We start from the raw sequence: 26,981 nt of genomic DNA, 5'->3' as shown, positions 1-26,981 counted from the left end.
GAGCTCTGGGAAGCTTGGGAGTGGCCTTGGTCAGGACCGACGCGGCCGGAATATTTGCTACTGGGAAGAGTTGGTTCCAGTGTCCCCCAGTCGTGCAGGTGAATCTTCTAGGCACACTACCCCCAGGCGTTCGCGGAAAGGATGTCATTATTGCGCTTTGTGGGCTCTTCCCACTGGATGTGCTGAACCACAGCGTTGAATTTATGGGATCGGAGGAAACCATGGCTAGTATCCCCATGGACGACAGACTGACAATCAGTAATATGTCGACTGAGTGGTCTGCAACATCCGCAATGGTATGGCACCTGCACCTGCTTGAGCTACAGTCTGCATCTCCATGAGCCCGTCTAATTGGTCTTTCTATAGTTTCCGATTGACACGATACTAGAACGTTGGCTCCGATACAAGGCTACAGAGGCAGCAATGCTAGAGGATCGAACCACTCGACAACGAATTACGCACGAAATGGTGGACGAACTCTTTGCCAACCCTCTCCGAGCTGATCCCGGAGCGCACTACGCAAAGAAACTCTACCTTGACCTCTCTACTCTGTCGCCTTATATCTCTGGACCCAACTCCGTCAAAATCTCAACACCGCTGCATGACCTCGCTACAAAAAATATCAAGGTAGACAAGGGATACATTGTAAGCTGCACCAACTCGCGAAGCTCAGATCTGAAGGCTGCAGCCGAGGTATTTCAAGCTGCCGCCGAGTCAAATGGTGGCAGGATCCCCAAGATTGCAGATGGTGTCAAGCTATACATTGCAGCAGCGTCGGCCAGAGAGCAGGCTATTGCTGAGGATGAAGGTAGCTGGCAGACCTTGGTCGAGGCTGGAGCCACCGTTCTCCCGCCTTCATGTGGCCCATGTATCGGACTGGTAAGTAGCCACTGCTCCCCGTGTGGAATTTCGTGTGGAATTTATGCTAAGTATTAATACGCAGGGCACGGGTCTGCTCGAGGATGGCGAGACGGGAGTCTCTGCATCAAATCGCAACTTCAAGGGCCGACTCGGATCAAGACGTGTGTTCTCCTCTTCCTATTTCAATTGTGTTTGTAGCATTTCAGAGGACTAACAGCAGAAGTTGCTCATGCATACCTTAGTAGCCCCGAGGTCGTGGCTGCGAGCGCCCTGAACGGCGTTCTTTCAGGTCCCGGCGTTTACGAGGTGCCAGAGAATTATACTGGCGTACAGTACGGTTACGGCACCGGACAACCTGCAACTATCGAAAACGAGCTCGGCAATACTCTTGAACAGCTCGAGTCTCTCATCGACAGGGTTGAGACGAGTGCTTCTATCGGCGATGATGCTGCCCAAGCAGTCACGAAGATCCTCCCAGGCTTCCCAACCAAGATAAGCGGTGAAATCGTCTTCGCTGATGCTGACAATCTGGACACCGACAATATATATGCTGGCAAATTCACCTATCAAGACGATATGACGACGGCAGATATGGCAAAAGTTTGCATGGAGAATTATGACCCGGAGTTCAGGTCAATCACAAAGCCCAACGATATCCTCGTCTCAGGGTTAAATTTTGGTTGTGGCTCATCAAGAGAGCAAGCCGCAACAGCTCTTCTGGCTAGGAAAATCCCACTTGTTGTGGCGGCCAGCTTCTCTAACATTTTTGTCCGGAACGGCATTAACAATGCACTGCCTTGTCTAGAACTGCCACGTTTAGTGGAGCGTCTTCGTACCGTCTTCTCAGAAAACAAGGTACCTACCCGGCGTACAGGCTGGACCCTGACATGGGATATTACCAGGAGCCTTATTGAGGTACAGGAGGGGGAGAATGGGGAACGCTGGCAGGAGAAGGTTGGAGAGTTTCCTGAGAATCTACAGGAGATTATAGCAAACGGGGGCTTGGTAGGATGGGTCAAGCATGAGCTTGCGAAGGCCGGCCAATAGACCAGAAAAATAATAAATAAAGCCGACATGAAGAGAGACAATGAACTCAAATCGGACTGGTTGTTTAATCTCAATGGATGCTGTTGGACAATTTCTACTGCAGCCCTCAAGGGCTGATTTGTAAGGATCCCGTATTGTCTTGTGTCTATGGTCGTACGTGGAAGACTCGCTTTGGTTTGCGCTTATTAGGGCTGCTGCTTGGAATGAAAAATACATGATTGAAAACGAAAAGGTACTCTTATACAAGAAAATCGATTCTTTACGTCTATTAACCTATTTTGTCAAGATACCAAAATACCATACCATTAAGTTCGTCACCCAATTACCGCCACAATCCAAGAAGAAAAGGTAACAACGACAAACGGTAAACGTCAAAAGACGACACGTCCTCTCCGCACGGACCACTTTACCGCCCTGCCGAACACCCCGAGATCTGTGTATGGTAGTCTGGGCACGTAATCGGTACATACGACACGTTCCAGTTGTTGACGTCGCCCCGCGCCCAGTTCCACCGCCAGTAGCATCCGCTCTCCAGCGAGCTCGGCAACGACGCGCAGTCTTCGCGGCTCGTCACGCCGCCGTACGGCCGGCCCCAGTTGGCACCGTACTGCGCATTGCAGCCGCCCCCATTGGGACCCACGCCGCCGCCGGGCGTGACAATCACAAAGTCGCGGCCCGTCTCGGTGTTGACGTCGCCGCCCGCGTTGATGACCTGCACTTGGACGCGCTTGCCGGCGACGGGGCCGTCCTTCCAGGTGAGCTCGAAGCACTTGCAGCAGTCCGCCGTGCCATTGGTCACGGCGAAGGCATAGGACAGCTGCTCGTCGACAATGTGGGGGCTGTAGTCGGAGCAGAGGTAGGCGTTGCCCGGGGTCCTGCTGCAGCCGCTGTCCTCGCGTTGGCCGTTGGCGAGCGACATGGGTCTGTCGGACTTGTCACAAACACGGACGCTGCCTCTGGTTGTGTTAGGGAGAAGAAGGGGCATAAGATCACAAAAAAAAAAAAAAAAAAAAAAAAAAAAAAAAAAAAAATGGGAAGAACGTACGATGCACCGCCCTGAGAGGCCAGATTGGACCAAGCACACGCCGGTTTGCAGCTGCAATGTTAGTGGTACGCGCTGTGTGAGGGCAACACTCATCCCCGTTGCGCCCACAGATCCCCAATCCAACTTACCAGTCCCAGCCGGTCAGTGTACGCCCGGAATTGAGGGGGTCGACTCTCGCCATCACTGGCGACATCAGGCACGGGAGTGCCAGCAATAGGCGTATGGAGCGCATGATGTTGTAGCTAGGTAGGCGAGTGGGATGTAGGGTTGCTGTTGCAGTCAAACGGCACGTGGATAACACGACACTGCACTACACAAAGCTTGAGCTTTCAAAAGAGAGAGGGAATCTGCGGCGGCATTTATACGCATAGCAAGGAATACACCCTCGCAAGGACCAAGAACCCTGTGCCTGGGTTGCGCACATCGTCCCGCCCGAGATGTCTATATGTTGTCCAGTATAGCCATCCTTGGTTCAGTGTCTTGTACTGTCCCTATCGCGATCCCGTCTGTCCGCACGCCTCATCAATTCCGGACTCCTTTTATAACCTGTCTCAGCTGGCCATACCGTCAAGATATCATAACGTGTCGACCTCGGAATCTTGGCACACCGAGGAATGGCCATCGCGTCGCTGTACAGTCACAGATAACGCCCAAAGGCACATTGGCATTCTTGCATTGTCGCGACACAGCAGCCCCGTTTACCCGGAATTTGCTGGTCCCCATCGCCTATCCGTAGATTAGGAAGAAATGTAGATCGGGCTCGCTTCGCAGCTGCCAAGCAGGGGTCAATTCGAAAATGTCCGTCGCAAAGCGGTACGAAATCAAGAAACCATGCCGCAGAGCCCATCGTTACAAGCGAACGTCGACGGTTGCCACGCACGCTCACCGCGGCGGAAGCGAAAACACGGAAACAATCTTGGCCGTTGGTTGGCTATGTCAATCTATATCTGCGTCTTTTTTTGTCGTTGCCGTATCGGTGACTCCTGTACTTTGGACTTGAGACATTTGTTCCTGGTTTGGCCGTGATGATCTGATCCACGCAATGGTTTCTCGGGTATAGCAGCCAGGGTGATCATGATCATACCGGTTTGTTCCTACCGGTTTGTCCGAGGGCCGCGTGTTTTGCCATTGTCTCGGAATATCCTCTTCTATTCTGCTATCAGTCTTTATTTAGCACATTTCAGGGATTCTGCATCGTAATTTAGCCACGTTCTCGCGTTGCCGTTTGTCGCCATTCATCCATCGGCTCTCCGATACCATCTCCATATTTAGCGCGGGCAGATTTTCCAAGGCGTTCAGATCATACGTCATTCTCTCGATCTGGTAAGCAAAAATTGTTTGAAACAAAATTCACAAGATACACTGCCGGCATCATGGATCATGGCGTGCCGTCGCGATGAAGTTGGTGATCCAAACACGTGACGTGCCAGGTGTTACTGTGCTTCCTATTCGGGACTAGTGACCTGGACGACTGAAACGCCCACCACAACAAACGGTGAACGACGTCACAGCATCATACCGACAGCATTGTACCGGACGTACGTTCGCCAGTCAAACAAGCAGGCCCGGAGCTCAATTGGCCTTGGTATTGAATTTTTCGCAATCTCCATCGGGGCGGCCTGCCCAGATTGAAGAACCGGCAACAAGAGCCTCTGCCCCTGAATCTCGAATTCCGACGCGTCCTGTCGAGTTTGGAAGGACAATGGCACAGACAGAGCAGCTAGCAGGCATCCTGCGGGCACGCGCTATCGCGGTGGATGACGCCCAACTCGATGGCGCCCTGAAAGATGGCGCAAGTGGTCCCGAGCTGGTCGAATGGGCGGCAACACACCTGGTCGACGACACATTGCTGACCTTGGACGAGCTGGAATTGTGGGTAGCAGTCTTTCCATGGACGTTCCGTTCCGCGCCACCGCCCTCTAACCCTGGATAGATACGATGCCCTGCAGCGGAGCGGTCGGGACGAACAGCTGGCCGTCTGCCTGGACGATGCCCAGGGCGACGGTGTTCAGGTGTCTCTCCCCCTGTCGGACGACGACCTGCGCGCTGCCACTGCCGCGCTCGAGCGCTCGACCGAGACGATCCGCAAGCAGACGGACAGGGTGCGGCAGCAGCAGGATGCCGTGGCCAAGCTGGAGGCGCTCTCGAGCACCACTGGCACCGCCTCCCGCGCTGCATTTGCAGCCCGCCACCAGCAGCGATGGGACGCCGCCCGCACCGACCTCGCCGCCGATGTAGAGCGGCTGAGCCGCGCGCTGGACGACCGCGTGGCGGACTTGAGTCAGCAAAATCGTGCGCTTGCGCAGCGTGTGCAGCAGACGGTGGACGGTCTGTGCCGGTCCGACGACACTCTACTGGCGAGTCTGCAGAAGCTGGGGTGGGCGCTGCCGGCTGTTGCGTCTCGCGACGCGGCGCAGGACGCGGCGACGCAGCAGCAGCAGGCGAGCATCGCGCGGCTGCGGGACATTTGCCTGCACCTGATCAAGTATGCCGTCGAAACAATCCGCACGAAACTGGACCGGCTGTACCTGGAGGCGTTGGAGGCCGGCACCGCATCGGCGGCGACTGCATCGGGATCGTCCACACCCGACGACGACGTCGCCGCCTTGCAACAAGAGCTGGAGTCGCTGTACGCCGAGATCCTGCCTGTGGCGCAAATGTCCGTGGAGCAGCAGCATCTCGCACCGGCACTCAAGGCGCTGTCGGGCAAGAACGCCAAGAACTTGACGCGGTCGCTGCTGGCCCTCGACTACGTGGACGAGTGTCTGGTGTTCTTGCTCGAGCACCTGTCTCTCTTGACGACACGCATCGACACGGCTGCCGCTCACTACGCCACGGCTGACGCGCTCGTGGCCGCCGCGCGGGCCGAACTGGCGGTTCAAATCCCAACGGCGTCAGCTCGCGCCAAGGCGGCCCACGACCAGCGCCGCCGCCTCAGCAACTACGGTTCGCCCGTGCGCCGGCGGCCATCCACGGGTGCGTCTCACATGCGCACACGCTCCGGCACGGTCAGTGGCACGAGCAGCATGACGAGCGTTGACCTCAAGGCCCAGCGGCGCCGCTCATCGGGGTACGGTGCGGGCAGTTCTGGGCTGGGCGGCAGCCACTCTGGCAGCCCACAGGCGGCCATGGACCAGCTGCTCGAGAACCTGTCCCTCGTGCTGCCGATCGAGGACCCTCTCGATGCTGGCCTCGCCGGCGAGGGCGAGGTCTCTGCGTCGTCGGTCGACACGGCCACCCGCATCAATGCCCGCTTCTTGGCGGCGACTCTGGCCGACCGCACCACCAAAGCCCACGATGTGGTGGCCAACGCCCATGAGGCCTTTGAGACGGCCACATTTACACATCTCGCCGATGCCCGACGGGCCGAGTGGCTGGTGCGCTCGTCGGTGCTGGCCGAGAGCCCCTTTGGCGCCGTGCAGCTTGCGGACCCGGAGATTGACGGCTCCATTGCAGTCATGGCCGACGAGGTGCGACGGTTGGCCGAACGGCGCGCGGCCGTCGAAGCCGACCTGGCCAAGGTGCAGCGCAATGGCAGTGCCAAGAGGGACAGGATTATTGCACGGTGGGCGTAATATACCGTAACGACTCGTTGAATGGGAGCATCCCCACGCACGTCCGAAAGCCCGCGCCATCGGATCGACAGATCAAGAGTTCAACAGATTCAGCAGATTCAACAGATTGCGCGACGAAACATTGGTACGTACGCACCTACATATGTCCGACCCGCCCGGCCGCGTACAATTTAGCCTTTCGGCTTTTGTTTGGGCTGCCAAGAGAGTAAGAAACATCCGCCCTCTTATTGTGCTGCCAAGAACAAGTCCTCGTATGACGGGTGGTGGCAGAATTATCCAGATTGACGTGCCAGCAACAAGCTTGGGAAGACAAAAGACGGGACGGCCGAGGGCATGATATGATATGACTGTGAACGAAATATGAGACAATACGATCACCGAAACAATAACGGATAATCGACTACGACGAACCATTCAACGCGACTCTTTACCAGCTCTGGCGTGCCATGGATAAAACACGACGGCAGCGTCTGCTCGGCATGGCAACCCGGATTCTGGCGCCTCGTATGATGGATCATGCCGTCTCATCCTTGACCATGGGATAAAAGACAATCTGGGGTCGACTCAGGAAGGCAACCCTGAAAAGAAAGAAGACGAGAAATTGATTTTTTTTATAAACGCAATGACGAGAGCAACTAGAAAATACGTTTTGCATTTTACTCCCAGTCAATCTGCTGCTTTACTTGTTTGCTCGTCTGCTCAAACAATCAACAATCGGAGACGGGACGAAGCGAGGGCACACACTTTTCATCCTTTGTGTGCATACAGGAACAAGGCAGCAGGGGCAAAGGCAGGACAATAAGAAAATGCCATCTGTGCCATCTTTTCCGTCTTGGCTTCTGTCACCGCCCTCTATTCCGCATCCTTGCATCTCCGATTGACTCTTGAATCGTTGGCACGTCGAGACTACAATTGGGTGGGTGAAAGGAAGTGCCGTTGCCTGGTCTCATAAATATATACGTATCCTCCACAGTCTCCTTGTCCATCGGCTTCAATAGTTTTGGCTCGCTCTCGACTGTGTCTTCCGTTGTTTCCTCTCTCGCCTTCCCTCCTTTTCTCTCTCCCTCTTTTTTTATCGTTCTCGTCCTTTCATCAACCCCCATCTCAAGTACAACAGTCTCGTCGCATCAAAATGAAGACCCTCTCGACCACGCTCGTCGCGGCACTCTTTGTGGCCACAGGCCTTGCTGCACAGGACGCCACGCCGACCCAGACGATTTACGGACAATGTAGGTGATCACGAGCCACTGCACAAAGGAACGAGATGAAGCGTACGGGTACTAACAGAGCAGGCGGCGGCAGGACCTGGAATGGCCCGACGGCGTGCCAGACGGGCACCACATGCAACCCCAACAGCGAATGGTTCTACCAGTGCCTGGATCCGGCGGGCATTCAGTCGGTGCAAAATTCGAACGATGATGACAACGACAATGACGACAACGACGACAACAACAACAACAACAACAATCCATCGCCGGCGAGCTCTCAAGCAGGTCCGCCCGGCGGGTTCCGTGGCGGCGGTCCTGGCCGGGGCCGTCCAACCGGACGACCGGGCTGGGGTGGTGGCCGACCCGGCGGGCGGCCAACATTTACACAGCCGCCGCCGGCCAACACGCAGCCGCCAAGCAACAACAACGGGGGTAACAACGGCGGTAACAATGGTGGCAACAATGGCGGCAACAATGGCGGCAACAACGGTGGCAACAATGGGAACAACGGCGGTGATGTTGATGGAAACGGCAACACAGTCATCACTCGGACAATCACGACCATCTACAACGTGGGCTCTGCAACAATATCGACCAACATCCCATACCTCACGACGGCGCCAAACCATTAGGAGAAACAGCGTTCGGGCGGTTTCCAGTTGGGTGGACGGCCGGACGGGCACAATGCCTTGTATTACGTACTAGTTCTCCTTTAATTTCAATACATTCGTACTCATAACCTACATTGAACGTCAAGACAACATCACCACGCTCAACAGCCGAAACGACGGCGGCCACAAACGAGAGGGGAAGGGATCCAACACATAAGTGACAGCCATGCCGCAAACAAGCTTGCTGCTCGACTGTCCAATCAAGGCTGTGTACGGAAAGGCAGAATAGAGTGCCAGAGCAGCCGGCAAAAGGGGAGGCAGCACTCTTCTTGGGTAAGGTGTGTTGTCCGGCTAATAGTGCATAGTGAGACGGACAACAGCAGCGGACAAACAGGCAAACACAGCTCAAAAAGGGCAGTCGTCGGCGCTTTTTCGACTGCCGATGCAGATCAACCCCGGGTTCGCGGGGAAATAAGTAAAGTGCATGCATGTTGTTTGACCATCAGAGGGACGCGGCAACACAGCGTCCATTAGTCGTCCCGTCATGAGATGCGCTCTTTCGTGATGGACGCAATGTGCGGATTCTGATATACCTGGGCAGCGTCCAGATTGCCACACGGCGCTGCGTTTGCCAAGTTGCAACGTCCGTCGACAGGTCACGATGAAACCCTCCGTCGTGAAAGCGTTCTTGGTGGCCACCGTCCACGCGGCATCCGCAACAGCCCGGGTCTCCTACCGAGGAACACAGGTCCTCCGCGTGCCGGTGCGCCCCGACAACGTCGACACACTGAGCCGCGCCATTGCCGACCTTGGCCTGGGCACATGGCAAGATGCGCGCACTGTGGGCCGGTTTGCCGACCTTGTCGTGCCGCCCGAAGCGCAGCAGGAGTTGGTCGCGCGGCTGGGGCCCGACGCGGCAGACAATGCGGTTGTGATGCACGCCGACCTCGAAGCGGCCATCGCCCAAGAGACGCGCTATGACGCCTACGCGGCCGGCGCGCCCAATGCGACGTGGTTCCAGTCGTTCCATCCGTACGCGGACCACATGCAATTTCTGGAAGACGTGCAGGCGCGGCACCCGGACCACACCCAGCTGGTGTCGTCGGGACGGTCGCTCGACGGACGCAACCTGACCGGTCTGCGCGTCTTTGGCAGCGGCGACGGCCGGGCCCAACGGCCGGCGGTCGTCTTCCACGGCACGGTGCACGCGCGCGAGTGGATCGCGACCATGGTGGTGGAGTACATTGCGTTTACGTTTGCGGAGGCGGCGGGCGCGGGCGCGGGCGTGGGCGCGGGCGCAAACGCGCGGAGCGAGGCAGAGACGGCGCAGGACCTTGCGGCGCTGCTCGAGACGTACGATGTCTACGCCTTTCCGATTGTCAACCCCGACGGGTTTGTCTACACGCAGACGACGGACCGGCTGTGGCGCAAGAACCGGCAAGACAATGCGAATTCGACGCACGCGTCGTTGTCGCCGTCGTCAAACGACGCGGCCCGGTCCACGGCGCCCTGCATCGGCCGCGACATCAACCGCAACTGGCCCATGGCGTGGTCCGTCGACGGCGGCGCGTCCGCCGACCCCTGCGCCCAAGACTACCGGGGCGGAGCGCAGGCCGATGCGCCCGAGACGGCGGCCCTCTCGTCGTGGCTGCGCGCCACGCACGCCGCGCAGTCCATCCGCCTCTACATGGACTACCACGCGTACGGCCAGCTGCTCATGACGCCGTACGGCTACTCGTGCGAGCGCCAGCCGGCCAACGCGTCCGTGCTCGCCGACCTGGCCGCGGGCGCCTCCGACGCCATCTACGGCGTGCACGGCGTCTACTTCCAGACGGGCGGCATCTGCTCGATGCTGTACAAGTCGACGGGCAACAGCGTCGACTACGTGCACGACGTGGTGGGCGTGCCGTACAGCTTCACGTCGGAGCTGCGGGACATGGGCCAGACGGGGTTTGTGCTGCCGCCCGCCCAGATCCAGCCAAGCTGTGAAGAAGCATTCGCGGGCGTGGTCTACTTGTTGAAGCACATTTGAGTAGATGGAGTGGAGGGTGCTCCCAGACGTTTTTTAAAGTCAACTATTTTTGTCTCTTTATTTCTGCGCCGTCTCACAGTGTCTTGACACCTACTATTTTTAATCGTCGTCGCTGGGTACATAATCAGCCACACTAGATTGTTGTCCGCCCCCGAGGATTCGTAGATTGTCAAAGAGCAAGTTATTTTAAGAGTCGTATCACGCGTGGCGGTTTCTGTTTCGTGATGCCCATTTATTTTCCGTAACGCTCCGAACGTCTCATCCTTGACCTTTTTGCAGCACGCGTGCCGTGTGCCGTCCCGGTGTGTCATGAGGACGACCAGTAATAAGAAACTAAGAAGAAGAAAAAGGCGATAGACAAGTGTGGTGGGACAAGCCAGCTGAGTCAAGCCTTTGGTCTTTGCAGCGGAGCTCTTATTTTTTTTTTTTGTTTTGTTAAAAAAAAAAACGATTGTCAAATGTTTGGTCAGCGTCATTGTAACAGCCAAGGTGGCATACGCCGTTGACAAACTGACGACTCGTGCCTGCGCAGAATAAGTTCGTGGCCTTGAGAAGGTGGTGTGGCTCCGCCTCGCAGTGGACAGGAGGGACGAGTTGGGCGCAAGAAGGCGAATGGTGTGAATGCTGCGATAGTACTCCGTAGGTGTGTCAGTGGGTGCGTCAACAAAGAGTTGCCAAAAAGGGTGGACGTCGTCTGAGACATCGAGACAACCTCTTCAACAAGGCCACACTGTCAACACGAGATTTTGATTTTGAGTGTGCCGTGTCTTTTCTACCCTCTCCCGCAAACGACACGTAAAAGTAATGTCAAAGGTGCTTCGATTTATTTTGCATCACGACACAATTTTTGACAAGTTTGCTGCGCAAAGGCGTGTCCCGCATCGCATTGTGTGTTCGGATGCCGTCAACTGCACTGAGGTGCGACGCTGTCAGCTGCGCAGGGGCAACTGTCGAGTGAGTGAGTGGCCTGGCCCGTTGGGGAAAACGTCAACAAATCCACTCCTCCGCCCAGTTTTTTTGCCGTCGCTCCACTCACCCCAGGCCGGTCTCACTCAAGGCTCAACGCTCAAGGCTCCAGGTTCCAGGCAGCAGGCAGCAGCAGCAGCAGCCGTTCTTCGGCTTGAGCCTTGCATGAGGAGGGCGGTCAGAGGTGGGGGGGTCTGGTCCTCTCCCCTCTATCGACAGCACTCCTGCATGAGACTGCCGAACTCTTCCACCGAACTCATCCCCCCAAATCACCACCACCGGCACCGGCGAGTCGAGTCATAGGCAGCTATGCGGGACAAAGAGAGGGCAAAGAGAGGGCATCTGAGGGCAGGACTTTGTCCGATCAGTTGACTCGGTAATGACGAGACGTAGTTGTCGATACGATCGAGGATCGCGGTGGGTGTCGTTCGGGTGAGAAGCAAAAAAAAGAGTCACAGAGTCACCATTAAGGGGTCTAACAAGGTGTCCCGCTACAAATTATGTTGATTTTGAGGGGGTGCTATCTACTCGCGCGTCACGCAAAGGATGCATTTGACATTCAAAGTCGAGTAACGAAAAAGATATACTGGTGGTATTCAAAAGTAAACACTCTAAAGAGCAAACGCCAATGCCATGCAAGTTGTTCCGTAAATCCCGCGACCCATATCCTATCGTAAACCCAATTCGCCATAATTTTTAATTTTTTTTTTTTTGTGTCTTTCGTTTTCTGTAAGAGTGTGATTTTATGCTTGCCTGTTACAGACCAGCTCACAACGTAAACCTTGTACCATCTCACATGAAGCGGTATCGCCCTTCCTCGGGGTACCAGATCTCCGTGCGCCGCTTAAAGGCCCCGCCGGCGGTGTACCGGCGCGGCGGCATGCTGAAGCGGTTGCGGAGACGGTTGCGCTCGACGTCGTCCACGACGAGCTCGTCCATTGGTCCCGGGCCGGGCGGCGGTGGCGGCGGCGTCGAAATGTTGAGGCCCGACACGCCCGTGGTGAAAAGGTCGTCCAGGTCGCCAACGGGCCCTACAAAAGACGCGCGGCGGGACGACGAGGGCGGGCGTGATGAGGGGCGCGAGGCAGAAGGCGGACGGGTCGACGACGCACGCGATGAAGCGCGCGAGCGGCCCTCGGCGGGCGGGGCCGGTGATGTGCCGGCCGACGTGGACGTGTTCTTGAGGATGGACTTGACCTCGCCCTGCAGCTTGGGGTTGGTGTTGGTGGTGGTGCTGGTGGGCACGGGTTGGACGCGCGGCATCTTGGGCCGGCGCGAGATGCGCTCGTTGTGCAATCGGCGCTGCTCATCCTCCCAGCGCAGCTCCTTCTTGACGGCCGAGACGGCGGGGGAGGTCGACGCCGAGGTGGCCGCCGACGATCCCATTCCAGAGCCGACACCGGAACCGACACCCGACGTCGACGACGGGGACGAGCCAAAAACGTCGGTGGCGCCCATGGCCGGCAGCGACGAGGGCATCACCGAAGCGCGCTCGCGAGCAGCTCGGCGGCGGCGGCGGCGCTCAGCCCGCTCCTGCTCGTCTTCAGCACTACCGTAGCCTTGCGGGGAGCGATCGAAGCGAGCGCGGTTGGGGCTCAAAAAGGTATTGTCCAGGGGCGGCGTCGCAGGCTCCCGGCGGCGCAGCGACGAGGTGCGCTCCAGGCCGACGGGGCGGAACTCGCGCAGGTCGTTGCGCAGCTCTGGACGAAACTCGGGGCGAAACTCGGGGCGAAACTCGGGGCGAGTGTCGCGCAGGTCGCGGAACTCGCGAAAGTCACGAAAGTCACGAAATCCGGACGACGGGCGGGGTCGCCCCGATATGGTGGTGGTGGTGTGGTTGTAAATGTCGGCATGAGTGGGCAGTGGGATGGGCATCATGCGGGGCGTGCTCTGGTAGAGGGAGGGCACGCGCTCCTCGACAATGATGGGCCGGCGGCCACGCTCCGGCGGGGGCTCCATGCCGCCGTAGGTCATGGTGGCGGCGCGCTGGATGGGGATCGGCATGGTGCGCGGCGAGGAGGGGGGTTTCGAGGAGGCAGTAGTGGTGGAGGTCGACGAGACCTTGGTGCCGTTGACGTAGACGTCGGACGTGCGGCGTCGGCGACGGCGAGGCGGGTGGTCAGCACCAGATGTGGCGTCGCTCGAGCCGGCACGAGAGTCCGGGCTGGCAGAGGTCGGAGACAGAGAACGGGGCGACGGAGTCGAGGCGCCGGCAGCACTACCGGGCAGGCGGTCACCACGGGCTTGCGAGGCCTTGGCCTGGTCACGGGGGCAGGCGTACTCGCGGTCGAACTGCAGGGTGCGCGGGTTGGGGCAGATGTAGCCGGGTGTGCAAGATTCGACGCGCTCGGTGATGTCGAACTGGTCATCAGAGTACGTATTGTAGTAGACGTACTTGATGCACATGGTATGTCTTGGAGTAATATGTTCTGGGAAGAGTTGCTTGTTCAGGCCGCGGGGATGTGTCGTCTTATATAGAATGCAGAGTCAATGGGAGTAGGCAGGTTGGTTCACCGTAGTACTCGTAGAGGTGTGGTGAGTTGTCAGCCGGCCGCGTCAGTAATGAGAGGATCTATTGAAGAAGTTCTCGGCGACATGGGGGCATATGGGGGACCACAAGAGTGTGGGAGAATCCAGGCGACGAAGAGGTGCGGAAAGCGGGAAGCAGATGTGTGATGCAAGGGGAGCGAGTAGCCTGACGAATGAGTCAAGAGAGAATACAAAGAAGAGGAGAAGAGGAGAGGGAGAGTGGAAGTTGGGCTGTCAAGAAAGTACTATCGTAGGTGAAGCAAAAGGGTGGACAAGAGGGGTGAGTGGGCAGAGGAAAGGAGAAAATAAATAAGGTTGCGGACGAGGCTTGCTTTATACAAAAGGCGATGCGTTCGTCAGTTTTGGTTGGCTGCAGAAAAAAAGGCGAGGAAGAGCGTGTGTGTTTAAACATTTGTGTGGGTGGGACCTTCGACAAGGCCAGACCACCCAGACTTGGAGGGAGCTGCAGCCACACTGGAGGAGGCAGAAGGAGAGAAAAGAGGCCAGCCAAGGTGAGGAGGGGTCAGCCACTGTCCAGTGGGACGCACAGGCAGCGGACAGACAGACTGACGGACGGACGAATAGAGATGAACAGAGACGGACGAATCAAGACGGACAGAGTACAGGGCATGCGGGACGGACAGGACTGTTTGGCGACCTCCCCCGACAAAGGGACGGGCCATTCTCGTAGGACTGCAGGAGGGAGAGGGAGGCGGCGTGAGTGGGCAAGTGGATGCTGTAGGCAGACACGGGAGCTGTTGGTAGCAGACTGTCGGTCGTGGTGCTCGAGGTGGTGCTCGAGGTGGTGCTCCAGGTGCTGCTATGCGACACCTCGACAGGCTCGCGGTTGGGGTGCCTGCGTCCAGTCCAGCGTGGTTGCTAGGACCGTCAGGACAGTGGCTCAGTGGTGTGGACGCGGAACGGCCTGCTGGCTGTGGTGTGGTCATTTCGGCCTGCATCGTGGAGCGTTGGAAAGGCGACAGGGGTTGATTGTTGACAGAGGAGGAGGGTTGAGGGTGCGCCTGAGGCTAATCCGTTACGAGACAAAGCAAAGAAGAAAGAGACAAAAGGGGTAGTTGGGTACGTTTGGAAGGCGCGAGGGGCCACTACTCAAGCAAGTCCCTTGCTAGCAGGAAGGCTGTGAACAGGGGTCCCGTCCGGGCTAGTCCGAGCCAGGGGAAGACCACTGAAAAGTGTGTGCCTCGAGGTGCCTGGTGACCACTGGAAAGAGGAAAAATAGGACAAGGCCGCCGTATTTTTGGTCCACTTTGGCAGATACAGAGGGCGTTGACGGGACAGGGGTGGCAAGAGGCAGCCGGAAACGGGCTGTGACCCCCTGCGCAGAGGAAAGAGCGACTCTACGGGTGTCGTAGGCGTCCAAATCGGAAGGAAGAGGGAGAGAGGGTGAGGCAGAGGCCAGGCGACTGGCGATCGTACTGTGGACGTCCAAGCCGTTGTCGGGAGTAGGGTGGAACGGAAGACAGAGGACACAGGAGAGCTGCAAGGATGGCACGCTTGAACGCAAACATTGAACGCAAACAACGAACCACCTTGACTCGACTTTTTGACAACCGCGCAACTCGAAATAAAAATAGAACACCATGACCAAAGACAAAGAGCGAAACAAGCGACGGAGTGGAACAGCAGAAGAAAGAAAAGAAATGACCAAGAAAAAGAAAACGGAGCACAGCATCTCGAAACAAAATGGACTGGCTACGGTTCGTCGTCCGGTGCCGACCTGCTGCTGCAGGGGCGGGTCGCGGCCAAAGGCGCGAGACAAAACACGGAGACGATGAAAGAGAGAGCATGCAAAAGAAACGGATGTGAAAGACGTATGAAGTACTTCGTACAACATACGGGAGAAAGCTGGCAGGCCTGTAAAGCGGCCTGCACGAGCCACAAACCCACACAGAGCCGCAAATTTGATGAGACAGACACGAACGGCTTGGGCAAAAATCAAGAGACGTGTGCTCACCATCTGCAGGTGCTTTAGCGGGGCTTAACGGGAAAATAAAGAGAAACAGCCGTAGGGGATAGCCTTTTGTAAATAAATCGTCTGCAAGACTGGTGTTGGTTCGTTTTTTTTTTTTCTTAAAAATAGAAAGGAAAGAAAAAAACACAATGAAAACCTGCAGTTTGATCGAGAATTGTACAATATGCTGAAATCGAGACTCACGCAAACAAACACGATCTTCACCTGCATCTTTTCAATCGACGTGGCAGATCGACCGAATGGGAGAACGTTCGAGTGGTCGTCTCTGCTGCAAGTCTGTCCACATCTGCTGCGTCGTCTTCGCACATTAATGCAAGTCATTCCATGACTGTTTGCCCGCCCACGAACCAGCGTCGAGAATTCACAACAAAGGGTGTCCGCCCTTGCTGAACACTGCATGACTGACTCACAGGCAGACGCTTTTTGACAGTCACAGCCGTCTTTGGACTGTCCGACCTGCAGTAGCGTGTTGCACGGAGAGAGTGCCTCTCCAGGCAGGCATGCGCGCTAGAAGTGCTTTTGAGTGGCTGCAGCAGCACGCACAAAGTGCCGTTCACATTTTGATGTGGCCTGTCCCGTTTGCGGACCACCACCCTCTGTCACGGCTCCCACGCTACTGCACGTCGCCGAGCATGTTGTATTTCACTGGACAGTGCCCATGAGTCGAACGGGAGATGTGCCAGTGCCTGATGCAAAGGTGAGCACATACGAGAGGGACGACAATGACACAAGAGCGAGGCGAGAGAGAGAGAGCGGATATGTCTCGTCTTGGACAACAGTTGACAGACACGAGAGCGGTTACTGCGAGGTGCATTGGGTTTCCAACGGATGAAAACCTTGCGCTCATCTTCGTGTCCGATAGTAATTCGTACATGGGGAATGTTACAAACAACCAACAATGGTTTCCAATTCAAGACACGACACCTCACATTGGCTGCGCAGCTGCCGAGTCGACAACTCCAAATTGTGTCGCCTTTTTCTCAGATATGGACACTGGCTTGACGTCTGACGATTTTTGCCACTGGCTTCTTTCCGTTGCCGTGCTGTGCCATGCATGTAAGCAGAAGGGGTGTTGTCCAAAGCCAAGGCAGCTCTTCTTGGTAGTGCGGCGCGGCAAAGGCGTGTAAGTCGAATGGGGGCGAAAAAAGACAAAAGGGTAAAGAAAGGTGGGGGAGCTGTAAGGTGAGGGTATTGTACACTGCACAACCAACCTGCGCACAATCCGTTTCTTCCACAGCATGATTTCCGATCAGAGATGCATCTGCAGCAACAACTGCAGTTGTGACGACAAATCGGCGGATCTAAGAACCAGGGTGCAACACGTCGAGACAGGGAGGCGGAGGACTTGAGAATCGTGTGATTACACCTGACCTTGAATTGCGATTGGAGCTTTCGACTTGGCTGGTTTTGGGTCTAAGACCCTGATTTTGACGTTGCCTATTGACTTGTCAACAAAACGAGCGCACCCAGTCCTTCGTATTCCTCGTTACACTCCATCGTCACCTCGTGTTTTATCTTCGGTTTGCTCGTCTTTGCTTTTAGTCTATTAATTGATTTTATTTTTCTCCAAGTTCCTCCACCGAAACGATCTGTTTAGACAGCCTGACGCCCTTTGAGTTGAAGAAGAGGCCGCCATTCGGTCCCGCATGACTTTAGTGTTCGATAGAGACAAACGGACAATGGAAAATAAAAACAACCCCGGAGTTGGCCTCGTCGCCAGAAGACGTCATAATCCTACCACACACCCCGTCAACCACTCTGTACTCTGTCCATTCTGTCCTGTAGGGTGAGGAGCTGTCTGCACCTGCATGCTGCAAATTCGTCTCTTTGTCTCTGCTCTGTCTCTTGCATTTTGGCCACCAAGGCTAGGGGTCGAGTCGGACGAGGCAACGAAGAAGATCCTCCCTGTCCTTGAACCCCCCGCTCTACAGCATCTCCCTCTTTTGATCCTGCCCCTGCAGGCTGGCGCATTGACCCAACGAGGCTCCGGTGTAAGCCTGTGAGCCTGCAGATGTTTTCTGTCTGTCAGTCTTGTCTATCGTACTCCACAATGCACACATACCCTCCCACCCTCCCTCGTCAATGTTTACCTCGCTCGCCGGGAAGGCCTTCGGTCCAGACCTAGCTCAATGGCGTCTGCATCCTCCCCTGTCGTCTGTGTTCCCAAACCGTGCATGTTGTCCTCTTTACCGGGGGCCCTTGCTGACTTAGGCAACGAAATAAATACCCTTCAAACATCGAGGCAACCAGATACTGTCCAATGAACGGGCAACGATGCTTCACCTTGCGATCGTCGGTGTCATGATGCAACTGTTCTTGGAGGGTACTCTGAGAGGGAGCATCCCCAACAAATCTCACGCACAAAAGCCAGAAATGAAACGCTACCCCCAGCCCAGAGACACATCAAAGACATGTGATGTTGGCAAGATGTGGGACGGGGGAGCATCTGTAAGGCTGCCCATGGGAGGCGAAAAAAAGTAGGATCCTGAATCGCAAACACGACAGCGTCCAGTTCGCCAAGTACAGCTTTCCATGCAACACGGCGAGGCGTCGTCATCAAGGGTGCTGCCAAACAAATGACAAGACAGGATGCACAGACAATGACGACGGCTTGCATGGTCCACAGGTGCAGAGATGCAGGCGCAGGTACAACACGGAAGCCATTGGTCTGCGTCGCACATGGATGTGCACATCGGACAGGACGTCGTGCCTTGTCAAAGGGCGTAACAATACGACAGTGGCTCAAATCAAGAAACGTGTAAAGAACAGGACGGAAGACGGACGACAGCCGACAGGCGACCGATGCCAAGAGACAAGAGACAGTCTTAGAAACAAATGAGTGTCGACGGTTGGGAACAGAAAGAGAAAGAAACGCAAAGAGTTTCGTCAGGTTGAAGTTGAGCCCCGCCGTCGGCGATGTCCAGATGCAAACAAGCGACAGGGGCGGGCCAGCCCTGCGAGGCAGATTTTCAGAATTGGTGGGGACGTTTAGTGCTCCGTGAGACATGGGAAAGAAAAAAAAAAAAAAAAAAAAAAAAAAAAAAAAAAAAAAGTTACTAACATCAGTCCGCTGACATAATTACATGCAGGGCTGCCTCAGGAAAGTCCAGTGTCCAAGAAAATCGATCCACCTCCTTTGCGCCTGGCTTTCAAGGCGAAGTGAGCACAGCGTCGCATTGCCCTGTGGGGAGAAGGGCAGCACAACTCCATCTTCAGCCTCCTACCTCTCCCAAAGCAACCTAGTCTCCCGAGCCGCCCCCCCCTTCTTCTGTCGTGTTGCGTGGTTGGCCTCACGGTTTGTGGCTCAGGTCACAAACTTGTGCCTTAGAACGTCGTCCTCCGTTCTGTTTCGTGGGCATTCCAAAAGAAGAAAACAGTCGCACGCACTGTGGCTGTGTCAAGGTGAAAAGGTGCTTGGGGACAGGGAGGTGATCCTTCGATCATGCGCCGCGAAGAAGTGTGGCTTTCATTGTGAACGCGCGCCACTGGATCGTGATCGTTTCCTCGCCCACAAACTACGGTTTGTCCGGCTTGCTGTCCAAAACCGCGAAAAAAGTACACCTGTCAACACAATTTGTTGTTCTTGCTGTTCACTTTTTCTTCAAGTTCTTTTTTTTTTTTTTATGAAAAATGACTTTGTGTCGTGTTCTTTACGCTTGCCTTGCCTCGCCTTGGGTCGACGTTTCACCATCGATGCAGGGGGCTAGCTGTGGCTGTGATGTCTTGTGCGGCTGTTTGAACGCGTCTAAGGATACGACAAGACCGCCAGTGTGAGAATCAATGCAGATGCAGACAGAGGGCATTGCAAAGAGCACAGGCCACCCGACGAAATTTGTCGCAACAACCGCCGACCCAGCAGCACGGCCCTGGGTTGACGTCAAAAACCAGCTGGCCCGGCCGCTGCAGCCCAACGGGTCTCCCGTGAGGGCCAATCCGTAGATGATTGGCAACAAAGCAATTTTCAAGTCCGTCGAGAAGGCGTGGGTGCGCTGGCCGGACCCGTAGGCCAAGGTCGACGATCAATAGCCGCCGAGATAAAACGGACAGAGAGACGGAAACACCACTTGACAACACCATCAGCGTCCTTTTGATGGAATCACAATGTCATTTTCGAAACGAACCGCTCTGTGGAAGTGGGACATGAGAAAAGACGGCGGCTGCTATGCCACCAAACGGCTAGAAGAAGATACATTCAAAGGATATCGAGTCAGTTGACAGCGTAAGCTGCAAGTGAAAGCAAGAGCATGTAGGCAGAGTGATATATACACAATTCGACAAAAAGGAATATGAGTTACACCTTCCAAGACGGGAAGAAAACAGCAATGTTTCCTCGCTTTTATGCTGAGGAAATCAACATTGTATGAAGAACAGAACAAAAAAAGGAAAAGAAGAAAAGGAGACAAGACGAACACAACCACGTCCGTTCTAACGCTCATCGTGGGCCGGCAGCTCCTCAACCTGCCGCGGGTATGCAGACAGCTCAACGAGTGGCTGCTGCCCGTCGGGGTACGACTTGGTGCCGCTGCTGTTGGCGGCATAGACACCAGCAAGGCCGCCGTTGCCAGGCGAGTTGGACATTGGCGTGCCCCCCGTCGTGCTGTGCGGAGAAAAGGGCGTGCCCGTGTTGTTCATGTGCGTCGCATCGCCGTAGCCACCCGCTGCGCCGCCGCCTGGACCGCCAGCGTTGTGGACAGGTTGTGCCATGGCCATGCCGGGCGGCGCGGTGCCGTTCATAAACGCCTGCAGCTGCTGGTGGCGCTTGCGGCGCTCGTACAGCGCCCAGGTCGCAAACGTGGCGGCCACGACGCCCAGCGAGACGCCCACACCGGCGCCGACGGCTGTAACGCTGGGCGAGGAAGACTTTGCATTCGACGAGGAGCCGCCCGAGCTGTCGGGCGAGGCAGCGGACGAGCAAGAAGCCGCGTCCGAGGCGGAGGCGGCCGGCACGCTGCTGCTCGACGATGCCGACGCCCCATTGGTCTGCGTGGTGTTGGCCAGGATGGCGACGCCAAACATGAGCTCCGACGCGCCCAGCACAAACATGTCTTCGCTGTTGGCACACGCAATGTTGCCATTCTTGACGGCCAGTGGTCCGCAGCAGTACAGCGGCGACCCGGCATTGCTGGACGTGCCCGTCCAGCTGATGGGCAGTCCGCCCTTGGGATTGTCGTTGATGCCGGCACACTTGGCCGGGCAGCCCGGACCCCAGGCGTTGTCGGTGCAGCTGCCGCGCGAAATCAAGTACGGGGACTTCTCGGCACTCATGCAGTAACCCGTGGACAAGCAGGCGCTTCCGGCGTTGCAGCAGTGGGTGGTGCCGGTGTCGGCGCAGGGGAAGTCGCCGGACGAGACGGAGCCGTCGGGGAAGTAGCAGGTGCGCTTCGAGGCGGCACCAGCAGCGGCAGCCGACGAGGCGAGATGAAGGAATACGAGGACGGTGGCAGCGATGGCCGCATGCCTTGACGGTATCCGAAGACGAGCCATTGCGTGAGAGGAGTCGGAGAGAGAGAGTCGGAGACGAACAACACAAACGGAAGGGCGGAATCAAATAAAGGGTCCAATCGATGCCGTTGACGACAGACGCTAGATGAAAGGCGAAAAGAGCGTGACACGACACACGAGAAACGGTTAGCGGGCGATGGACATTGCCAAGAGCCGAATTTGATTGTGTAGACAACGGTTGACGGGCCGGTGATATTGCGAGGCTGAAAAAATACGACTTTACTACTGTCGATTCGATGCGCCGCGTATTGGTAGACGATCCGCGATGTCAACAAAATAACAGAGAAGATAGAAGGAACAAAGAGAGAGACCACTGGGATAGAGTTCAAAAAAATAAAGGAGCAGATATTCTGTATAAGGGGGAAGGAAACAGGACACCGACCACACAAGACACAGATGGGGAACAGACGGGGGAGTTAACGGACAAAACGGACATGGAGTCCGGTCAATGATTGACACTGAGGGCAGGGAATAAGGCCCAACTTTAATCAGACAGAGAACAGAGCATGGCAAAGCATGGCAGAGAGGCCTATACGGCGGTTACGCATCCTGGCATCCAAGAGCCGTTGAGCCGTTCTGGCCTTGGCATCCATACATCGTAGAGGTGAAGGTTTGCAAGATCCACGTCGTCGCCTCGGCACCCCACTTTAAGTCTCCGCCATGCCATGCTGGCCGCGCGCGGCTTGTTCATGATGCTTGTCCCACACGAAAGAAATGGAACCAAACCTGGGCCAAAACTGAGATTGGGCAGGGGAAACAAGGATCAACGCGCCCTGCGACATCAAGTGGAGGTGACTGGAGACGAACAGAACAGAAAAGAGTGACTAAAGACAGATCAGATGCAGAAGGAGGCGCAGATTGTGCAGTGTACAGAGCAGTGGACAAAGTCTTGCTTCGATAGATTGGCTTTTCTTGAAATCCAACAGAGACGTACGCCATACAGATGAAGCGGTTCCTGATACTCGCACCCAATTTAGTAGCTCTTGTAAATGACAAACGCCGTACTGAATAGATAGAGAGTGCATCGTATGACGTACTTCCTGGAGAGATAACTCCCAACGATAATCACCTTCGACCTGCACTTCTGCGCCCTTGTTTCTTGGCCGAACGTAGACGCACTCCGTATTCCTCGTTTGTTCATCCACTTTCTCCAACACGACAGTTTTCTCATTCACAACCGGGAAAGAGAGTTGGAAGAAGAGTGGACAGGAGCGGAGAAGTCATGATTGAAGCGGAACCCCTGCAGCACCGGGAGGATCGCCCCAGCAGACGCGAGTGGCTGTTATTGGCCGGGATGGGCAGAAGGATTCACCACCGTGACTTGAGGACAATGGCTGCAATGTACCTGCAACACCTGGATGAGAGGAGGATGTAAGGACCTGGAGAAAGGGGAGAGGGGCTCAGGGGCAAGCAAACTGCGCCAGAAATATTGTCGCATTTGGATTGCGTCTGGTTTGCATAGAATTGGCGGTTTTCAAGACGCAACTTGATGTGGAGGATCAAAATCAAATGGGTTGGGGCAACTTAACGACGAAGGATTGCGATGATCCCTGGATCCGTCTCGAGGGCCAATTATTTTACCTAACCTGCAACTCAGGGGTTAACGTCCCGTTTGGCAATAAATCCTTCAGACCACTACCAGACTGCGACATGAGGAATTGCGACGTTTTCTTTTTCTTTTTTTCACTTACATGCCCAAGAGAGAGGATTCCGTCACCATGTTGCAAATTCTGGTTGCATTTGTCAACGAAGCACGGACTGCACCTCTCAAACAATCCTCCTCCAATTTTACCTCGATGGCTGTTTATGTGGCATAAGAACCTGACTTGGACAATGAAACGGACCAATGAGTTCTCTTCGAGCAAGATGTATGAAGTAATGACAGGATGAAGGAGAAGAATATTGACACAGAAAATACCTGTCAATAATACCAAATAAAATAACGGCGCCAAGTCGACCATAATCCGCATGTCCCATACAGCTTTAAGCTTAAATGAAGAGGAAAAAGTGTTGGGGGCGAAACAGCAAGTGAGGCTCCAGTCACCTTGTTACCTTTTTCAGTACGTTAAAACTCGAATGCCGTGCACGTCTCCTCGTAGGGCAGAGCTTTCACACTTAGTCTTGGCTTTTGGTTCACCAAGTAGCAACAATTCTTACAGGCTGTAAATTCACAGACTAATCCAGGAGCTATCTAAGCAAGCTGTAAATACAACTGCAAATACAACTCACTATTCACATATTCAGATTACGGACACTTCTCGGCCTTGGTTGTTGTGTTCTTTCTCGATCTGGGAATCACCACATTGCTGGACGTTGCCAAGAAAGACAATAAAATGTCTGTGATTCTCGAGTTGCGATCGGACTAATAACGCCCGCCTTACGACTAATACTGACACAAGCAAAAATCAGGGCTAAGCTGCGACCAGAGCTCAAGCGCCTTGGGAGCCATGAAGATCGGAGCTCGCGCGAAACAACTGCCGATTTTGTACGTCCAGATTGTCGTAGTTGCAGAGTACGACCTGGACGCTGAATACGTTGTTGAATGTCCAACAAACTCCGTGAATCATTGTATCACAGCATTCGATTTTCGTTATTCATTTGGCCTCGCGTTGTATTTTTTTTTTTTTTTTTTTTTTTTTTTTTTTTTTTAATAAAATTTTTGGAAAAGAGAAAAGAGAAAAATGAAGCGAAATATTTAAATTTCACGTGAACTTCATCGACCCCGCCCCCTTACCCTCCCCCAACACAAACACATTACTTTACGTCCATCTTGTTGGCCTATTACGTTCAACACAATAAGAAAATCTTCATTACGAGGCGGGACAATGGTTCTCCCATGTCGTAGAACACGTTCCTCAAAGTGCACTTTAGAGTGGACAACAAGGCAGACATGACGTTGGTCACTAGGCCGACCACGAAAGGGCAGGTGCGACCGGCCCTCGCGCCGTCCAAGTTGCCGGCCGTCGACAGACGCGCCGTACATCGTTCTTTCCGCAACTTTTAACTCTTAAATGCGTTCTTTCCTTTCCTGTCCTTTACTTTACCTCATGCGACTTCACATCAGCATCCACCCCCTTTCTTCTCGCTCTCCCTCACCGCCACACCATGTCGTACGATATCGACGTCCTCATCGTCGGCGCCGGCCCCACGGGCCTCATGCTCGCCACCGAGCTCACCGCGTTCGGCGTGTCGCTGCGCATCGTCGACAAGGCCCCCGTCCGCTCCGACAAGAGCCGCGCCATTGTCGTGCAGAGCCGCGGCCTCGAACTGCTGGAGCGCCACGGCCTCGGCCGCGCTCTCGTGGCGCGCGGCACCCTTGGCGAGGGCATCGACATCCACGTGCGTGGCCGCCGCGCGGCGTCGCTCAACATGCGCGACTTGGACTTCAAGGACACGGCGTTTTCGGATACGCTGCTGGCGTCGCAGACCGACACAGAAGACCTGCTGGAGACGCACCTCCTCGCCAAGCTGGGGCCCGGCCACCGTGGCATTGAACGGCCGGCCACGATCCGGTCGATTGTGGCTGACGAGGACGGTGTGAATTTCGAGCTCGTGCACGGCACCGAGGATGACGAGGGTGGCGCCCAGGGCGCCCAGGGCACCACCGAAAAGCTGCGGTGCCGGTACGTCGTCGGCTGCGACGGCGCGCACAGCAGCGTGCGCCACGCCGCCGACATTGCCTTTGAAGGCGATGCCTACGAACAGTCCTTTATGCTCTGCGACGCCCACATCCGCAACTGGCCCGGCCGGACGCCGGGCCGCGCACAAATGTTCTGGGACAAGGGCTTCATGGCGCTGCTGCCGTACGCCGAGGCCAAGGGCATTGTGCGCCTCATTGCCTGCCACCCCCTGCCCGCCGATGCCTCGGCCGAGGCCCGCGCGCAGCAGGAGCAGCCGACGCTCGAGACGTTCCAGCGGTTCTTTGCCGACACGGCGCATTTCCACGGGGACGACATGCCCCAGCTGTGCGACCCGATCTGGGTCACGGCGTTCCGGCTGCACCACCGCGTCGCCGCCGCCTATCGCTCGGGCCGGCTGCTGCTGGCCGGTGATGCGGCGCACATCCACAGCCCGGCGGGCGGCCAGGGCATGAACACGGGGCTGGGCGACGCCGCGAACCTGGGCTGGAAGCTCGCGGTCGCCGTACGTGCTGCGCGTTCCGGTCGCGCCACCACGGCAGGCACGCTGGGCCAGACGGACGCTCTCCTGTCGTCGTACAATGCCGAGCGGCGGCCCGTCGGCGTGACGCTGCTCAAAACAACCGACACCATGTTCGTTGCCGCCACCACGGCCACGCCCTTTTACGTCTGGCTGCGCAACAACGTCGTCCGCTGGATCGCGCCGCTCGTCCTGTGCGCCCGTCGCCGCCGTGAACACATCATTGGCTCTATGAACCAGCTGCGCGTGCGCTACCGGCGGAGTCCCGTAGTGGGCGTGTCGCCGGGCTGGACGGGTGTGGTCCGCGGCGGCGACCGGGCGCCCGACGGTAAAGTCGTTGCGGCCGGTGCTGCGACGGACGACGTGTCACATCTCCTCGAACACCTCTGGCAGGGCGGCCGGGGCATCACGTCGTACCACTTGCTGCTGTTTACGGGCACGCCGTCGTCGTCGTCGTGGTTTTCCTCGGCTGCGTCCAGGGCCGCTGCAGCGTCCGCCACAACCAAGGCTCTTGTCACCGCAGCAGAAAACGCGGCCAGGACCCTTGTTCCGGCCGGTCTCGACGCTACCGTCGCACACATTGTTGCCGGCTCGTCCGCGCAGGCCCAGGCGTTTGTCGAGCAGGAGCAGCGGAATGTGCTGATCGACAAGGATGCCTACCTGCACGGTCGCTACGGGTTTGGCCGTCGGCCAGGTTACGCGCTGGTGCGCCCGGATGGACATGTCGAGCACGTCGGCTGGCTAACGAGTCTGTCGGAGCTGCCCGCGTGGATGGACGATCGTGACGCGGCAGCAGCGGCTACAAAATCGAGTCGATCCTGGTGGAAGTGGTGGTAGATTATGATTGTTGACGGTGTTGCTTCACATGTTTTATCGCTATAATACCACTCTTCTTCCTTGCTATCAAATTTTGAAAGCTTTGCGACAGCCCACGGATTCTCCAAGGGACACAATTCACTCCTCTTTTTCTGCATCGTGACATATACCAAGCAATGATGAAGAGTCCGCTTGCGCGCCTCCTGAAACGAGACCACCATAGCTTAACCTAAATTTCGACGGGGAACGACATACAGAAATGCAAAGGCTTACAGGAAAGTCTGCCTTATTTCGTACAATGCAGAGCTCGCCGGGCGGCATTTGCCGAGCCATAACAATGTGGGAGATTACGAATCTATCTGAAAAAAGAAAATAACAGGAAAACAACCCGTATTCAAGCCAATGCGACGACATAGAAACATAGACCGTCCTAAACAAGCCACGAAATTCAACGGTCCAAACAACGGACAGAAAAACGCAACGCAAACAAATGCGCCGATCTTCTTCCAACACGTACGTGGACCAAGCTCCCTCGTTTCGCCAAGGTAGCCGAAAGCAGCAACGGCTATCATTGCTCGTCGAGGGAGGGCGCCAAAACGACTCAGCCCACGGCATGTGTCGTCCGTACGATAGGGCCG

General features: G+C 56.0%; 8 protein-coding genes across 8 annotated transcripts; 5 read left to right on the top strand and 3 right to left on the bottom strand.

The window, feature by feature from the left end:
- Positions 1–465: 465 nt before the first annotated feature.
- On the top strand, positions 466–1,775 carry SPBR_09127 (uncharacterized protein; the record flags this gene model as incomplete). Its single annotated transcript, XM_040767253.1, has 4 exons — positions 466–879; positions 944–1,022; positions 1,085–1,493; positions 1,736–1,775. 4 exons carry the CDS (start codon positions 466–468, stop codon positions 1,773–1,775), a joined length of 942 nt encoding a protein of 313 aa, XP_040620424.1.
- A 539-nt stretch (positions 1,776–2,314) lies between these two features.
- SPBR_03134 (uncharacterized protein) lies at positions 2,315–3,185 on the bottom strand (the record flags this gene model as incomplete). The annotated part of the gene is made up of 3 exons (XM_040761437.1): positions 2,315–2,831; positions 2,954–3,004; positions 3,082–3,185. 3 exons carry the CDS (start codon positions 3,183–3,185, stop codon positions 2,315–2,317), a joined length of 672 nt encoding a protein of 223 aa, XP_040620423.1.
- Positions 3,186–4,655: 1,470 nt separating this feature from the next.
- Positions 4,656–6,528, top strand: SPBR_02571 (uncharacterized protein; the record flags this gene model as incomplete). Its single annotated transcript, XM_040760874.1, has 2 exons — positions 4,656–4,825; positions 4,887–6,528. The coding sequence occupies 2 exons, from the start codon at positions 4,656–4,658 to the stop codon at positions 6,526–6,528; spliced, it is 1,812 nt and encodes a 603-aa protein (XP_040620422.1).
- A 1,132-nt stretch (positions 6,529–7,660) lies between these two features.
- Positions 7,661–8,368, top strand: SPBR_03223 (uncharacterized protein; the record flags this gene model as incomplete). Its single annotated transcript, XM_040761526.1, has 2 exons — positions 7,661–7,757; positions 7,821–8,368. The coding sequence occupies 2 exons, from the start codon at positions 7,661–7,663 to the stop codon at positions 8,366–8,368; spliced, it is 645 nt and encodes a 214-aa protein (XP_040620421.1).
- Positions 8,369–9,008: 640 nt separating this feature from the next.
- On the top strand, positions 9,009–10,379 carry SPBR_02817 (uncharacterized protein; the record flags this gene model as incomplete). Its single annotated transcript, XM_040761120.1, has 1 exon — positions 9,009–10,379. The coding sequence occupies one exon, from the start codon at positions 9,009–9,011 to the stop codon at positions 10,377–10,379; it is 1,371 nt and encodes a 456-aa protein (XP_040620420.1).
- Positions 10,380–12,137: 1,758 nt separating this feature from the next.
- Positions 12,138–13,751, bottom strand: SPBR_02699 (uncharacterized protein; the record flags this gene model as incomplete). Its single annotated transcript, XM_040761002.1, has 1 exon — positions 12,138–13,751. One exon carries the CDS (start codon positions 13,749–13,751, stop codon positions 12,138–12,140), a length of 1,614 nt encoding a protein of 537 aa, XP_040620419.1.
- Positions 13,752–20,292: 6,541 nt separating this feature from the next.
- On the bottom strand, positions 20,293–21,351 carry SPBR_03003 (uncharacterized protein; the record flags this gene model as incomplete). The annotated part of the gene is made up of 1 exon (XM_040761306.1): positions 20,293–21,351. One exon carries the CDS (start codon positions 21,349–21,351, stop codon positions 20,293–20,295), a length of 1,059 nt encoding a protein of 352 aa, XP_040620418.1.
- A 3,123-nt stretch (positions 21,352–24,474) lies between these two features.
- SPBR_02562 (uncharacterized protein) lies at positions 24,475–26,364 on the top strand (the record flags this gene model as incomplete). The annotated part of the gene is made up of 1 exon (XM_040760865.1): positions 24,475–26,364. The coding sequence occupies one exon, from the start codon at positions 24,475–24,477 to the stop codon at positions 26,362–26,364; it is 1,890 nt and encodes a 629-aa protein (XP_040620417.1).
- Positions 26,365–26,981: the final 617 nt, after the last annotated feature.

The sequence above is a fragment of the Sporothrix brasiliensis genome (assembly GCF_000820605.1).
Source record: "Sporothrix brasiliensis 5110 chromosome Unknown Cont17, whole genome shotgun sequence".
NCBI lineage: Eukaryota > Fungi > Ascomycota > Sordariomycetes > Ophiostomatales > Ophiostomataceae > Sporothrix > Sporothrix brasiliensis.
Note: the sequence above shows the minus strand (reverse complement) of the source record. Positions and strands in the feature narration are given on the sequence as shown.